General features: G+C 30.0%; 1 protein-coding gene, 1 long non-coding RNA gene and 1 pseudogene across 3 annotated transcripts; 2 read left to right on the forward strand and 1 right to left on the reverse strand.

Annotated features, from left to right (window-relative positions):
- The first annotated feature begins 287 nt into the window (after positions 1-287).
- LOC114187595 (disease resistance RPP13-like protein 4) lies at positions 288-4,147 on the forward strand (annotated as a pseudogene). Its single transcript, XR_014995708.1, has 5 exons — positions 288-405; positions 497-584; positions 1,474-1,662; positions 1,931-2,021; positions 2,392-4,147. The product of XR_014995708.1 is annotated as a disease resistance RPP13-like protein 4 (transcript).
- Positions 4,148-5,192: 1,045 nt separating this feature from the next.
- Positions 5,193-7,000, reverse strand: LOC114186916 (uncharacterized). Its single transcript, XR_003605171.2, has 3 exons — positions 6,857-7,000; positions 6,675-6,744; positions 5,193-5,442 (listed from the first exon to the last, which is right to left on the reverse strand). It is a non-coding gene; the product is annotated as an uncharacterized LOC114186916 (long non-coding RNA).
- Positions 7,001-14,235: 7,235 nt separating this feature from the next.
- On the forward strand, positions 14,236-16,438 carry LOC114187483 (protein NUCLEAR FUSION DEFECTIVE 4-like). The gene is made up of 2 exons (XM_028075745.2): positions 14,236-15,615; positions 15,856-16,438. Exons 1-2 carry the CDS (start codon positions 14,510-14,512, stop codon positions 16,283-16,285), a joined length of 1,536 nt encoding a protein of 511 aa, XP_027931546.1. The 5' UTR covers positions 14,236-14,509; the 3' UTR covers positions 16,286-16,438.
- The last annotated feature ends 223 nt before the right edge of the window (positions 16,439-16,661 follow it).

The following is a 16,661-nucleotide window of genomic DNA, read 5'->3' on the forward strand; positions in this document are numbered from 1 at the left end:
CAAGAGTCACTTACGAAATGCTTGTAGACATAATTAACATATATTATGTATTCTCTCTTTCAAGGAAAAAAACGAAGCACGAAGAATCCAACTTTGCTTTTGGGATCATTAAAGTCGAACGTACAAAAAGAATGAAGTGAAACTTTTGCGGTGCAATTCCTTCCTTCAAATCTTATTTTAAAACGATGCCATCATTTAGCTTTCCTCATAGATATCAACTATACTTTCCTTCAAAACTATCTTTAAACTATCCGAACTTTTATATTTGAGTTGTTTAAAGCATCTTAATTATTTGAGCTTGTTTTGACCACAAGAGGTTCCGCAATATTTTGTAGATGTATTCCCCAAATTTCTATGCCAAAATTTGATCCGTCTCTTCAAATTCCTCTTGGTGTTTGGTAAAATGTACCTCAACTTTTCTTTTGTTTCTTTTCATAACATATAGGTTTGTGTGTATATTTCTAAAGCCAGATTTTTTATTTTTATTTTTTGATAGCAGCAGGGTGTAACAGAAAAGTGTTTGACGAGGTTATCTTGACCGCAGATATTCGTACATCTCTTCCTTGGACTCAATTATTTTAAAGGTTCAACTTCATTTATTTAATGAAATTAATTAGAAATAATAAAGTTTCATATGATACTTCTAAAGATCGCTATATCATTTTTTAATGGAATTTCATATATCATCTGTTGTCAGATCTTTAGAATTCCATATTGGACAATGTTATAGAAATCGAAAATTACACGATCACCAGTTTTACATGTCACTTCAGATTTTAATGAAATTATCATAAAAAAGGATCTACGTTGACTATTTATTTTTTACAAAAGTAATTATTATTTTACTTTAAAGCTCAAAACAATGTGAATAAGTATAGTCAACAAAAATTCAAAAATAGTTTGTTTCAAGAAGCCGGAAAACAAAAGAAGATAAATGTTGTATTTTTATAAAAAGATTACCACTATCAAAATTAATCCTGATTTTTGTGCTTCAAGGTAGAAACATAATAGAATCTAACAGTAAGTAATAAAAAGAACAAAAAGGTAATAAATAATCTTTAATTCAGAAATTAACATAAGAAAAAAGTTAATAAATTCATTTATTACAAACTACTATTACGAGGGTGAATGCCTCCCAAGAAATCGATAACAGTTAACCTAGCTATATGATTACAGCGGTTAAAGTTATAACATTGGATGCAAATAATAATCATAATGATGACACAATCATGGCGCAGTTGTTTATAAAATCTTTAAAGTTTATATCAAGTTTGGAATTGATGACTGTAATAATTTTGTCTTGATGGACAAAAATAGTAAGTCATGATGTAACTCCAGAGAGTGTAATATGGTTTTAATTGTTGCTCCCTTAAAATTCTTTTAACATTGTGCTTAGTAGAAGGTATCTTCAGGAGTCACTAATGAAATTCTTGTATTTAAAGCATAACAAATTTATAGATTCTCCCTTTGAAGGAAATGAGCAAAAAGCATGAAGAATCAAACTTTGTTTTTGAGATCGTTTAAGTGGAAGATACTCAAAGAATGGCGTGAAACTTTTGTGGTGCAATTCGTTCCTTCAAATCTTATTATAAACTGGAAATTGATGCCATTATTTAGCTTCCCCCGATGTCAAGTATACTTTCCTTCAAAACTATATTTGAGGTATTTTAATTGTTCAAAGCATCTTAACAACCAGAGAATTATCTTCCACAATATTTTGTTGACGTTTTCCTGCTCTTGAAATTCCTCCTGGTGTTTGTTGAAATGTACCTTAGAGTTCTCTTTTGCTACTTTTCATAATATGTATACATGCGACTGTGTTTCTTTTCTGAGATTGATTATTTATAATTTGTTAACTTCCATTTTTCAATCGCGTGACTAACTTCGATTGCACTATTTCTAAAGTCAGATTTTTTTTTGTGAGTAGCAGGGTGTAAGAGAAAAGAGTTGGACGAGAGGTTATCTAGTGGACTGAACAAAGTCCTACATCTAGCTTCTATTTGGTCTCAATTATTTCAAAGGTTCAATTCCATTTTGTTATTATAAGCTTGATCTTATATATCTTACTAAATAACTATAAACTTTTTCTAATTGCTGAATGAAAAATCTAGTTGGTTCATGGATGATGTATCATCTGCCATCAAGTTTTCTCCTTATGCACACTTTTTTTTTTTTTTTTTTTATTGAAAGTGTCTATCATAATTTACACAACATATTTGGTATTGCGATTATTATTTTCTATTTCTTTCTTTGTTTCTTGTGCTTGCGATTATAATTTACACAACATTGTTTCTAAAGGTAGGAGTGAGTGTATAGATACAGACGCAAAAAAGAATTTTTGAAGTGTGAAAAATTAATTGGGTGACGTTGTGTGTATTTGTTTGTTTGCAGTAAAATGTCAATTCGAACTAACAAAATGAAAGCCGTAACTGTGTTGATGAAGCAGTTGACGACAGCAAGGGGGAAATTCCATGAAAAGGGAAGAGATGAATCATTTGATGGGGAGTTGGAGAAGTTGCGGTTGGTTCTGAAGAAGATAAAGGATGTGTTTATGGAAGTGAAGAAAAAAGAAGAAAAACTGCTTGACACATTAGCAGAGGTGTATGACCATCTTCGCAGGTTAAACCGCAGGAAGCTGCATGAAGACATGCATAGCATTTGCGAGAGTATCAGAGATTCTGCTCTCATGTTGCTCCCAACGCTTGTTTTTGATGACTCATCACAAGGGTGGCGAAATATCTCACTCATCGGAAGACTTGGTGCAGTCCCATCAGAATATTTGGACTCTCGAAGATTATCACCGGTTACACGATCCATCGAGATCTTGTTTTTTGTCTCTCCTAATTTTTCCTGAGAACGCTGTGATAAGGAAAAGAAACGCAATTAGTTTGTAGATTGCAGAGGGTTTGATTGGAAATACAGAGAACAAAACGGCAGAGGAAATGGGTGAGGATGTTATTCATGATTTTTTGAAATGTAGTATGATTGTACGCTATGGTAATGGAAAGAGTCCCCTTGTCAAGAAATTTCAAATTCTTCCTGTCGTTCGTCTTCAGATGCTGTTATATTTAGATGCAGATTTAGATTATATCAGACCACATCGGTTACAGCTTGATAGAAAAAAAGTTACAGTAGGTGGAGTTGATACAAAAAATGTGATTTTACGTAGTGTTCTTAATATTGGTGCAAGTTATCTGAATTTTAGACCACAATGGGTCACTGAATTGAGGAATTTAGAGGTACTTCAACTTGGGCGTTGGCAAGATTCAGCTTTGCATCACATTGAAGTTGGGAGTGAAGAATTCTTGAAAGATTTGAGAACTCTGAAGCAGTTGAAATATGTGAGTCTCCGTGGGATATCAAGAATATTGGAGCTTCCATCCTCCATTGCTGAACTTGAGAGCCTACTAATTCTTGATCTAAAAGCATGCCATAATTTGGAAAGACTACCTCATGATATTTCATCAATGAGAAGTCTGACACATCTGATTATGTCTGATTGTTGCTTACTGGAGGGCATGCCAAAGGGGATCGAGAAGCTCAGTAATCTGGAAGTACTGAAGGGATTTTTAATAAGTACTTATGAAAAGACTCCTTGCAGAATATCAGACCTTGTGAATTTGAGAAAACTGAGGCGACTCAGCATACATATAGGAAGTGAGGCTGAGATCAGGGATGAGGAGTTTGAAGGTTTGGAAGATTTTTCAGCACTGAAGCATCTGAAGATATCTTGGAGTGTGTCTGACCGAAAGTATGCTAAGATTAATTTCGTTTTACCACCAAGTTTGAGAAAGTTACATCTTGAATGTTTTCCTGGAAAGTCTTTGGAAGAATGTTTTATGCCAAGCGTTCATGGTAGGTTCAGGTTCATATTGACCGAGCTAAATATAACTGGAGGAAAACTGGAACATATTGTAGATTTTAAATGGTGGAGAGTGGAAATACTGCGTCTGAAGTACCTTAAGCAATTGAATGTTGACATATACGATTTGAAAGCATTGTTTCCTGAGCTGAAATATGTAAAAGTTAAACAAGTCTCAAACATTTCATACCTTCAACATGAATGGGCAGATTAATAGGACTTCATGCTGTAAAATGTTTTCCATATTTAATTTGTTCTTTGAATAATATTATGTTATTTACACTATGCTGTATATCTAGAGTGACCAAAATAAGGAAACAATAAATATGATTTGTCTGCGTGTTACTAAACTTTTTATCTCCCTATTAAGTGCTTTGAATAATGCCTTCTACATTGTCTCCTTTTGCTAAAATAACATACTTCTCCAGCTCACATAAATAATAAGATGGTACTGAACAAATAGATATTGAGGTTATTTAAACAAATATTAACAAACAAAAACAAACAACACCTTTGGAAATTTGGATCTAATTTATTATTACAAACCAATTTATATTAATTAAAAAAATATTACATGTTTCTTTATATTTTAAAGTATTCCTTTTAATAAATGTAAGCATCTTTTTTAGATTTATTTTAAGGTTATTTATTTACTTTTGTTATATTCATTAAAATAGTACTAAAAGTACGTACAATAATTTTTCCAATTGTTATAAATAAATTGTAATATATTTATGATATAGATTTAATTTTAATATATGTATATTAATTTTAATATATATTTTCTAAAATTTACTCTTTTAAAACAGAATCTTGAATAATTGTTACTGAACAATACAAAATATATAATTATCTGTTTGAAATTATTTTCGGACACTAATTTTAAAAAATTAAATTAAATTTAAATATTTTTATACACAATTAATACACTTGAAAATATATTCATTACAAGCAAATTATTTTAATTTTTTCTTAAATTATTCAGTAATATATTTATGAAAACGTGGATTTCAAAGATATTACTTTATTTCATAAAAATAATTTTGATACTTATGTTTTCACATTTTTATTTCATATATAATGTTATAAATAAACTTAAGTTTAATTGTACAGTAAGTTATAATAAAAGGATATTGTATATGTGGATTAATTTAGATACCATATTTATTATAATTTATTATATATAGAGAAAGAGAGTTCATATTTATGTATTATATTATAAAAAATAAAAAAAAACTACAGCAAGAATGTGATATTCCATTCAAATAGATTAAATCTACTAAATAAAGCATCGCATAATTATGATAATAAGAAACAATTAAAGGAACAGAACACGTACGGATCTACTATTATAGTTATCCATAGGAGTACTTAAAAGGAAACATAGGCATACAACCATGCCAAAATCGAAACAAGGACTGAACGTTAACTGTCTTGCAAAAGGGTCGCTCCTAGAGCAAGAAATCACAAAAGAGAGGGGCATTAAAGCCATAAAAACTACTATTAGGAGCTACAGGTAACTGGTCCAAACTATGCAACACCGCTACCACCAGCAGATCCACCTCCAGAGCTCTTTCCATCTGCTCCCACCGTAAGGTGATCATTGCAAAAGGAAAAGAATCAAGGTAAGAACATACACAACAAAGAAAGGGTAAGCTAGTGTAATTTAAAGTTAACATAGTATAGCAGACAAGTACTTAAACAGTTCAAGCATTTCAACACAGTGAGCACAGAGAATCATGTTATCGCAGACAAGCAAGACACTATGACTTGATTCTCCGGATAAATATACTAAGATCGGATTCACTGGAAGCTTGCACTTGTGGTTGCCTCTACTGCTCTACAGAGCCATTGCCAATGGGATTCACTGGAAGCTTGCACTTGTGGTGGCCTCTACTGCTCTGCAGAGCCATTGCCAATGGATTTCACCCTACCACACACAAGGTTAACCTTCAAGCATCTAAGGCCATTATCCTGCCAAAGACTAAGGCCTCCCGCCACTCTCACAACTTGGGTCAGTTTGCTCTACCTGAGACTCACTGACCCATTTGAGTTTCGGGATGCGGTCCTTACTTGAATCCATACCTTAATATATACACTACACACCACCACGAGGTCTCCCCACAAGACTCATGGAATTACGCCTATCACACAACAAATTCATGTTTCATACCATATCCACCACCTTTATCTCAAAAAACCAACCAACCAAAATCCATGTGTTATTCATGCCAACATACCAACTTTTAGTTCATAAGATTCAAGCAACCATATATATTCACATGCTTTAGGTTTTGAAAGAAAAGGGTAAATAAATAAATCACACAATTCACCCATCAAACAAAGAGAAAAGCAGAATTGAAACTACAAGCTGCAGCAGCCTCGCTCAAGCTAGGAGTCGTCGCCCAGACGAGAGAAGTTGTCTAGCTCAGGCGACGGGCTCTCTCGCTTAGGCGAGCCTACAACAGTGGGTCTTGGAGAGTTTCACGATCCCTCGCTTAGGCGAGGCTGTCTCGCCTGAGCGAGCTGGCCTGTCGCTTAAAACGCAGCCCCTCGCCTGGGCGAGTGCTCGAGGCAGAACCCTGAGCGAGCTGTTGGTATTCTCGCCTAGGCGAGACGAGCTCGCCTGGACGAGAATGTCAGTTCTCCCCCACCGTTCCACACATGCAAGGCAGAAAAACGACATAGAGCAACATCCAGAATATAAGCCAACCATTTTTACACGATTCCAACACCATTCAAGCACCCACAATATGGAACAGAACATAAGCATGCCATAATAACTATAAACTTAAAACCTAGCTCCCCTTACCTTGTTATACGCTAGCAGAATAGAGTGGTAACCCAAGAAAAGTAGTGGAGCACTGGAGCAGGGTACGGAGCTGAAAACAAACCCACACAGAGTTGAGAAAGGGGGTGCTAGGGAGAACTCCGGACAAAACCATTAGCCTCTGAACTGGAGAAAGAGAAGGACAAGGTTGGAGTTCGACTTACCTGGAAGTACAATATCCTTTGCTAGCTTGAAACAAGGAGAGAACCTCTGTGCCCTAGCAGAGCTCTTACACTAGACGAGGGGAGGGAACAAGGAGCTGGTTTTTTTTTTCTGAAAATGGAACAGAATGAAGGGGTTAGGGGCTGACAGGGGCCGGCCTTAGGCCCACGAATGGCTAGGCCCCAACTACTCAACTGAAAAGGAAAAAAGGAGCTTACAAAGAAAATATTTTAAACATAATAATATAAGTGGAATATGATCTTCAAATCACAGTCTTGCTGTTAACAAAATTATTTGATTTATGTGACTAGGGATATTATTGGCAGAAGAGGATGATAAAGATATCAACACCCTTCTTTTTCATGTCCTTCTGCTTATTTTTCTTTTTTATTTTCTATTTGTCACAAATATAAAATATAACAATGATAATGAAGTTTTTACTGCCAATTTCATAAAAAATGGTTAACATTCTTCATTTTACTTATCTTAGTGGATTGCACTAGTGAAACAACAATCCTTGTAAAAGGTTTTACTCCCTATATTTAAAAAAAAAATTGAAGTTTAGCTTTTTTTATAAATTAGTCTAGAACGTCTATTTTGTTAATTATTTTTAAGAAAACCATCCATCATACTTTTTTATACTATAAAAAGATGAAATTATGATCAAATTCTTTCGATCACGCTTAAAATTACAATAAATAAACTATACACTTTAATTAATTAAAATTTAGGTTCAAATAGTTAAAAAATGAAAATAAATAATAACAAAATATTTATTTGTGTTGAACCCAAAAAAATTAATACTTATGGAGGCAATAATGTATTCTACTTACGAATTATATTGTATTGTACCACAATATATGAAATGTTTTAGTTATTGAAAATTTTTATCAGATAAAAATAAATTTATCGATAAAATTTGTTAATAAATTAGAATTTGAAAATGAGAATACGTATTGATAAATATTTGTCATTAATCTATAAATTTGTTGGAAATCTAGAATTGTTATTATTGTCTAATTTATTTGATGATAAATTTGTGTGTGTGAAAAACTTAAACACAGTTAATTAATTAAAAAGGAAAACAAATGGTAATAAAAGTTTAATGTTTTTTAAAGTATAATTTTGTCTTGAATAAAAAGCATTTAGAAATCTTACTCTGATCATTCACCTGCATAGTTGATAAAAAAATACAAATAAGATTAATAAAATTGTTTTAAGAAAAGAAATAAAATTATATCTTAAGAATGATTTTTTTATTGCTTTTTTTTTTTTTTTAAATTACGGTGACGTGAGGCATATACCTATTGTGATGTTGCATGCATTAGTGGTTTTGTGTGGTTGAAAACTTTAGCTTCATTGAGAAAGAACCATTATTAGTAATGCACATTATTGCACTCAAGTGGAAACAAAGCTTTTCCTTCAAGTCATTTGGTTATATATAGCACTAAGCCCTTCTGCTTTCAAACAACTCCAACATTTTCCACCCTAAATGTTCACACCATATGAAACCTAAAAACAATAATGGACCCATTGATTTAGTTTGGAAAAAAATATATTTTTTTATGAAAAAGTTTACATAAAAAATTAAAGTAAAAGGTTTATTTCATTATAATTATTTATTATATAAACTTCTAAAAATAAAAATTAAAAGTTTTTTTTTCTTAAAATCGAACTCTTCCTAATTTTGATCATTCAAGGTTATACAATTAAGATTTATAATTCTTATTTTCTCTATCACTATGCTTCACAGATACCTTTTATACATGCATTTATCTAGCTGATTATAAATTAAATTATCAAAATAGTTAAACGATGGAGTGGGCTAATCAATCAATTCATAAGTTTTTTATTTGTTAATCAAATAATGTTATTAAAAAATAAAATTAATTTTATTTATAAAATTTAAAACTTCATCATTTTAAAAAATTTAAATTTAAAAACATTTTTTTATCATTTTAAATATAATTTTTAAAGTAATTGACTTTATAAGTAGGTATGATAAAGTAGACAATGTCTAATATATTACTCCACCAATCTATTAATAATTTAGTAGGACTGAGTTTACATTTTTTTTAATTCCTCAGTCCGCCTAGTTTAATTCACTAAAAAAATTATAATAGCAGACTGAATTGTTTTTTATTAAAAATTAAAATAAAATAAATAATTTTGTTGATGATATTATTTAAAAAAATACTAATACATAATAATATTATAAGCTAAACTATTAATTCTTACAAATTAAGTTTAAGATATTAATTTTAATCAAATAATTTAATATAACAGTTCTTTCAACTTATATGATTAGAAATGTTAATTAATATTTAAAAAATGTTAACATATGAGTGTTTATATATATATATATATATATATATATATATATATATATATATATATATATATATATATATATATATATATATATTATGAAAATAAAATTGTAAAAAAAACTAGTAGATTGGACACACTTAAATAAATTTGATGGGTTTTTTTGAATTGATTTATTGAAACCATCTAGTAAAAATGGAACTTAAGTGAAACTCATAAAAGACAATGACGTTATTTTCAACTCAAAATGTTTATATAATGAATTTATAATTTTTTTTCCTTATTCATTCTTCAACAAGTCAACATTATCATTTACTTAAACATGAGACTTATAGTTATGCTTCATTCTCTTCTCTTGATATACTTTTTTCATATTAAAGATGTTAACTAAAACAAATAAAAAACTTTCTCATTTTACTGTCTATTTATAAGTTTGAATCAAAACTAAAAAAATTAACATGTAAGTACATATATAGATTCGACATATCGACCATCTTGTTAACATTAAAAAAAAACTTAAGAATATCATTTGAAATAATTGGTGAAAAATAATCATCTTTATTATATTTAAATAAAAAGTTTGACATAGATATTAAACAAGTCGGTCGGGACGAAACCATTAATTTGATGGACTAAATTGTGTATTCGATATATAGATCGATAAATGGTGGTCGAAACAATTTGTACCAATGGTTTTGTCCAATATAATATATTACTTGCAAAGTTATTAAGAAAATTATTTTATTTAATTGCATAAATTTTAATAAAATTTGAGTTGGTACCTTAGTCTTAGACAGTCAAGTCAAACCAAATGAACTATTCCTCCCATGACTCTCATAAAGAAAACATCTTTTATTTTCACTTTAAATAAATAAAAATTGTCATCATTCATATATATATATATATATATATATATATATATATATATATATATATATATATTTACTTACAAAAACTAGATCTATGTATAAATTCATAGTACTAACGATTACATTTTTCAGTCACATTAATAAACATATAAATATAGCAAAAGCATTTTTTTTTCCAACAAAATTCTTTCCATAGATAACTTTATACTATTTGTAGGTAATTGCAATAAAAATGATAAATTAAATTCACAAAAAGAACAATATTTCCAAACTAAAAGAACAAGATTAAGAATTCCTATGACTAAAAGTCTCTAAAACCCTAAATTTCCAAATTCATGGTCTATTGTTGTCTTCAGTTGTCCGCGAAAATCGTCACCTACATCAAAGATCTTATGACACGTCACCATCATTCTCAAAGATCACGTAATCGTCATCTTGTGCCTTACCCGCGATTTTTTTTTTTTAGTATTCAATGTTTACTCTATTAATATCATGTTAGGATTTCACATGTATCTATCGCATTATCTTAAAAGATTTCTAATTTTATGTTGTCAAAGGATAAGATCTAAAGAAATATATTAGAAATTAGAAAAAGATAATTTTACAAACTAGTTTTATACATAGAAGATAAATCCAAAATTATATTATAAGATAATATTAAAAATTATTATAGATTTAGAAGAAAAATTAATTGTGGTTTTATTATTATCCGCTTACTAAATTCAATAGTGTTATTTGTCCGAAAAGTAATGTTTGATAGATTTTAGATAGAATTTATAGACAAATTCAGTACTATTGTGTATTCGGAAAATAATGTTGGATATATAGATTTTTTAGAGTTGAAGTACAATTTCATATTATATTGTGATATATATATATATATCTCACTCAAATAAAAATCATTATTCTAATTTAATATTTTTAAATTGAAAATTTGTCATTTATCTATTATCTTAGTATCATTTTGGCTGATTTATTTTTATATTTTTAAAAAAATATAAAATTTTATAATTAATATAAGATGATAACTAATGTAAAATTGATTTTTATTGTTTTGATTAAAAACTTATCCGATTTTAATCATTGTATCTAATATATGAAAGTCATCAAGAATATGCATAACAATCACTTGGTGTACTAAATTAACAAGAATATCATTTTACATCACTTACTTAATTATTTTATTATTATAATAACTAATTCCTTTTTGTCTTTAAAATTATTTGTTATTTATAAAAAAATTAGTAATATCTTAATACACGTGAAAAAGGAAGTATGAAATAAAATAACAAAAAAATAAAATATTCTGATAGAAAATTTAAAATATCCAAATTTATAAAAAACTTAAAACTTAATTACACGTATTGTTTGATTTTAAGAGAAAAGTTGATTATGTTGATGATAATCTTATTTGTTACTAATTTTTCTTACTTTGTTGGGCAATCACTAATTAAAGACGTCTTTTCAGAAATGACACATTTCTGCTTATAATATTGAATAGAAACTATTAATCCTAAATCAATTAAACTTTGTAAATGCTTTATCATTCTTCTGTGGATGCTTATGGAATACTACAAGTAACATTGATCAGTACTCTAAATAGAGATGAAAAAAATTAAAGATTTTAAAGTTTATTTGTCGTTTTTGGTTATGTCAAATCAAATTAGAGAAATTTGTGGCTTGAAGAGTGCAACAGGGTTGATACTTCAGATTAATTGTTTTACTTACGTTTCTGGGTATAGGATAAAGTCCATGATTCAATCAATATGCTATGGTATTTGAGTTCATGTGATTAACAATGAAATGATTATAAATTTCAAAGTAGGTCCTTGCTTTGATGGTTCAATAGCAATCTGTGTGGTCCTATTAGTGAAATTAATTTCTTACATAACAAAAATAAAACAAAAAATTTATTTAATAATAAAAATAAAATTATATGAAGTGCTTATTATGTATTTTTTATAATTTATCATTTTTTAAGAATAAAATATATTTATTATTATTGATAGTTTATTTCATAAATTTGATTTGGTTTATCCAATATTAATAAAAAATAATATTAACATAAAGTTTAAACGAAATTAAGAAGACGTGTTATATTTTTTTAATTAAATTTAACATCTAAATTAATTTCATAAAAAAATTATTTTAATATTTTTGGTGAGTTTAGTCACCAAGTCGTCATTCAACCTAGAAATAACATCTAAAATTTCAACTTGAACAAATCTATTATTGGTTTATTATTGATTTTTTGTTTAGAATTAAATTTTAAATTTAACTCAATCCTACAAACTTAATTTGTAAGATAAAATTTGTATTCGTTCGTTTATATACTATAAATCTGTGTTATCCTTAGTTGAGGTGATCTCTAAGACACTCCTCATGGATATATATCTCACGAGATTGAGATTAGACATTAATAAATGATATGATAACGGGTGATATGATAATCTTGACAAACAACAAATTTTCTGATAGTAAGTGACACAATAGACTCAGATCAACAACAAACAAATTTAATTGACGAATATTCAACAAATATTTTGAAAATGTCAAAATTTTCTTTTATAAATGTATTATAAATTTATCTTTATATCTTATGAAAGAAAAATTTTCAACCAAGACCAAGAAAAAATTGGATGAATTGACTAATTTTTATCTTTTTTATTAATGGTGCTGCCAAATAGGATGAAAAGAACTCTCATGTTGGATATTGAAACAAGACAAAGTACATATATAGGATTCAACACCTTGGGATTTTTGTTGTACATGCTCTAAGAAGGTTAGGGTTCCACAATAGATGGATGAATTGAATTAGGTAATGCATAGGCACAAGTTGTGTCTCTGTTTTGGTATTCCTACATCTGAATTCAATATAGAAAGAGCTTTACAACAGGAAGATCCATTTCCATTCCCCCATTCTTATTCATGGTGAGATTGTTGAAGCCCATCTCCTCCAATTTGCACATGGATATATATATACACTTTTTGTTGATAAAAAAAAACTATATCACTGAATAAATAACTAATAAATTAGCTTTTATTTATTAATTGAATAATTAAAAATTAGAATGTAATATTTGCAACTTTGAGTACAGTAAATTTATAAAATTGTTTATTACTAATTTAAGCAGTAACAAAAGAATATAATTTGATCTTCTTAAAATAAATTGAAATTGAGAAAAGTGCCATGTGAGTTTGGATCCCAAACCCGAATGATGGAAATGGGGCGATTAAGGGGAATTTTGGTTTTTCTGTCATGTATTACGTCATAACGACGAAAGACACAATTGTACCTGTCTGTTTAAATTTTCTCTCAAAACTGTAACCGATTAATGATACTCTATTTTCCTTTCATAACTTTAGAATTTTGCTATTGGTGTCCATAAAAAGTAGCATTAATACACCTCATCTTTTAATGGGCAAAATAAGTCTCTCATATTTGGACTATTTCTATTAAAGGATGAGTTGGTATATGTATATCGATCGTTGATTGCCAAAAAAAAGTTAAATTAGTTATTTTGTAAAGTAATTTCAATACATACATTTAGTTCAAAAAGTAAAATATATTAATAATTTAGTTTCAACTTTGTCTAGATTAATATTTTTTAAAATTCTTAATAAAACTTTAAACCTAAGTTTTAATACATTTTTTAAAGTTATTAATATGAGTTAAACAAGGTGATCCAATGGAACAAGACATTAAAATACACAATTTAATTCCTCTTGTAAATAACAATATTTATGATTTTCAAGACATAAAAAATAAGAAGGACAAAATGCATTTAAAGTATTCTGATCTCTATTTGTACAAAATCTGAGATTATTACACATTATACCAATTAAATACCATAAAGATATACGCAAAATTATAATTTAATATAAGAGTCCAAGTTCGAATAGCATGCAATGTGGAAGGGACAAAGCTGAGAAAAAAAATGGTGGGGCTGTTCTCTGTGATGCGTATTTCACCGACAGCCATAAGTTTAAGACATCGTGCGTGTTTGGCAACTTCATATAATTGAGTTTCCGATTATGTCCTTAAGGCCAAATCAATCTATGTTGTGTTCAGATTCAACTTCAAAATCCTAGCTACCCGCGTCAGCTTTCATTACAACACAATGGATCTGTTTCTCTCCCACACACGAAATATTTTCAAGTCCGAATCTATGAATGAAAAACATTGATTTTTTATATTAATTAATTATGTTAAAAATCATTTCAAAGCATGGTGGTGCTGTAGTATTGCTTCATACACAAACCCATTTTGTAACTATTCATTCCTCCACTGAGGGGCATTATACTCTTGACTTTAGCTTTCACACCATAGTGTCTCTACCTTTTACTCCACTTTTTCTCAACATATAAACCCTCACACATTCCATACTCTCTTATTAGCTTAGAAGGGTACTTCTAAGTTCTTTTTTTTCCCCTCTAAACTTCTTTAATCTCTCTACCATGTCTTCCACTACTCTCCAATGGCTAAGCCTTGTTGGCACCATTTGGCTCCAAGCCATAATTGGCACAAACACTAATTTCCCTGCTTATTCTTCTCAGCTGAAGCAACTTCTTTCCATTTCCCAAGTCCAACTCAATAACCTTGCTTTTGCCTCTGATGCAGGCAAGCTTTTTGGCTGGTTTTCTGGCCTTGCTTCTATATACCTCCCTCTTTGGCTTGTCCTCTTGACTGGTTCAACTCTTGGCTTAATTGGCTATGGTGTACAATATCTCTTCATAACCAAACAGATTTCATCTTTGTCCTATTGGCATGTGTTCTTGCTAACTTTTCTTGCTGGCAATAGTATTTGTTGGATCAACACTGTGTGCTATGTTGTCACCATAAGGAACTTTCTATCAGATCGCCAAGTTGCTGTCGGAATAACAACTAGCTACCAAGGACTCAGTGCAAAGATTTACGCCAACATTGTTGATGCTGTTTCTCCTCACAACAAGGCCAAAACATTTCTCTTCCTGAACTCTCTTTTACCTGTGATAGTTGGGCTAGTAGCAGCTCCTATGGTCAGAGAATTTGATGCCGCAAGTCCTAAGCACACGCGTGTTGGGTTTGCTGTGATGTTTGTCATAACAATTTTCACTGGAATATATGCTGTGTTGAGCAGCTTGCAATTTGTCACAAGCAAAGCATCTTCAATAGATATCATGACTGGTATCTTAGTGTCCCTTCTGTTGCCTCTTCTGGTTCCACTTTCAGTGAAGATCAAGGAACTGCAGGATAATAGAGAGAACTTGAGAATCTACCATTTTACTATGGAGGAGAATAACAGTGAAGAGAGGGTGGAGAATGAGGTGAAAGAGGGTGAAGTTGAAGAAGAGATTGGTATCATAGAAGAAGTTGGAGTGAAGTTGATGGTTAGAAGAATAAACTTCTGGTTATATTTTTTTGTGTACTATTTTGGTGCAACAGTTGGTTTAGTTTATCTTAATAACCTGGGACAAATAGCTGAATCTCGGGGTTGCTCCAATACTTCATCTTTGGTGTCTCTGTCATCATCGTTTGGGTTCTTTGGCCGTCTCATGCCATCTCTTATGTACTACTTCTACAGGTAAATGTACTCTTCCTTTATCTAACACCAACCCCAGCAACTGCATTTACACTTCTCATTTAATGCATATAATGGCTACACATGTGTTAGTTGATCTACTGTAATAAATATGAACAAAAACTGCAAAATTTTAAAACCAAAACCAAAACCAACACTTTTTCAACCTAAGTTATAAAGTATAGTATTCTACTTTAGTAAATATCGAATGTCATTCTTCTTACTGACATGGCTTATTTTCAGGGGAAAGGGTCGAATTTCAAGACCTGGTTCACTGTTGGCAGTGATGGTTCCAACATCAGGAGCGTTTTTTTTGCTTCTCAACAGAACTGATCTTGCTCTTTATGTTAGCAGTGCAGTGATTGGAGTGTGTACTGGAGCAATCACTTCCATTGCTGTTTCCACAACCACTGAGCTGTTTGGTACAAAGCATTTCTCAGTGAACCATAACGTGGTGGTGGCCAACATTCCTATGGGATCCTTCATATTTGGCTATTCAGCTGCACTTGTTTACCGTGGTGAAGGACATGGAAGCTATGAGCAAGGGCAATGCATGGGCATGGAATGCTACAGAAACACTTTTATCATCTGGGGTTCCTTGTGTTTCTTTGGAACTCTTCTGGCTTTGGTTCTTCATGTTAGAACTCGCAAGTTTTACTCACAAAAACAATAGGATACACTTTTGGCTTCATATTTCCTTTTTAACATACACAATGGAGATTGTGTCATGTATAATCTCCTATTACACCTGAGAAAAAAGTAGTAATAGTAATAATAATAAGATAAATATAAATGTAAATTTTCATTTTTTTTTTTGTTTTCTCTATCACACATTTATTTATTTTCCCACCACCACCAGCATTTTCAGGTTTGAGTTGAAGAGGAAATAAAATACATGGTAAATATCCTACAAACTTAGTATATGAGGGTATATTAATGTAAAAAAAAAAAAAAGTGAAGACTTAGTTAATTCAAAACATAATTAATGTAAATAAAACTCTTAAATCATATTAATGAAAGTTAACAAATCTATATTTCTACACTTTCTA

Source organism: Vigna unguiculata, chromosome 6 (assembly GCF_037176805.1).
Source record: "Vigna unguiculata cultivar grain cowpea cultivar isolate G323 ecotype 2 chromosome 6, ASM3717680v1, whole genome shotgun sequence".
Classification (NCBI taxonomy): domain Eukaryota; kingdom Viridiplantae; phylum Streptophyta; class Magnoliopsida; order Fabales; family Fabaceae; genus Vigna; species Vigna unguiculata.

Coding starts and splice junctions, on each gene's coding strand:
- LOC114187483 (XM_028075745.2), top strand. CDS start 14,510: ATGTCTTCCACTACTCTCCAATGGCTAAGCCTTGTTGGCACCATTTGG. Junction 15,616..15,855: donor CTTATGTACTACTTCTACAG/GTAAATGTACTC, acceptor GCTTATTTTCAG/GGGAAAGGGTCGAATTTCAA.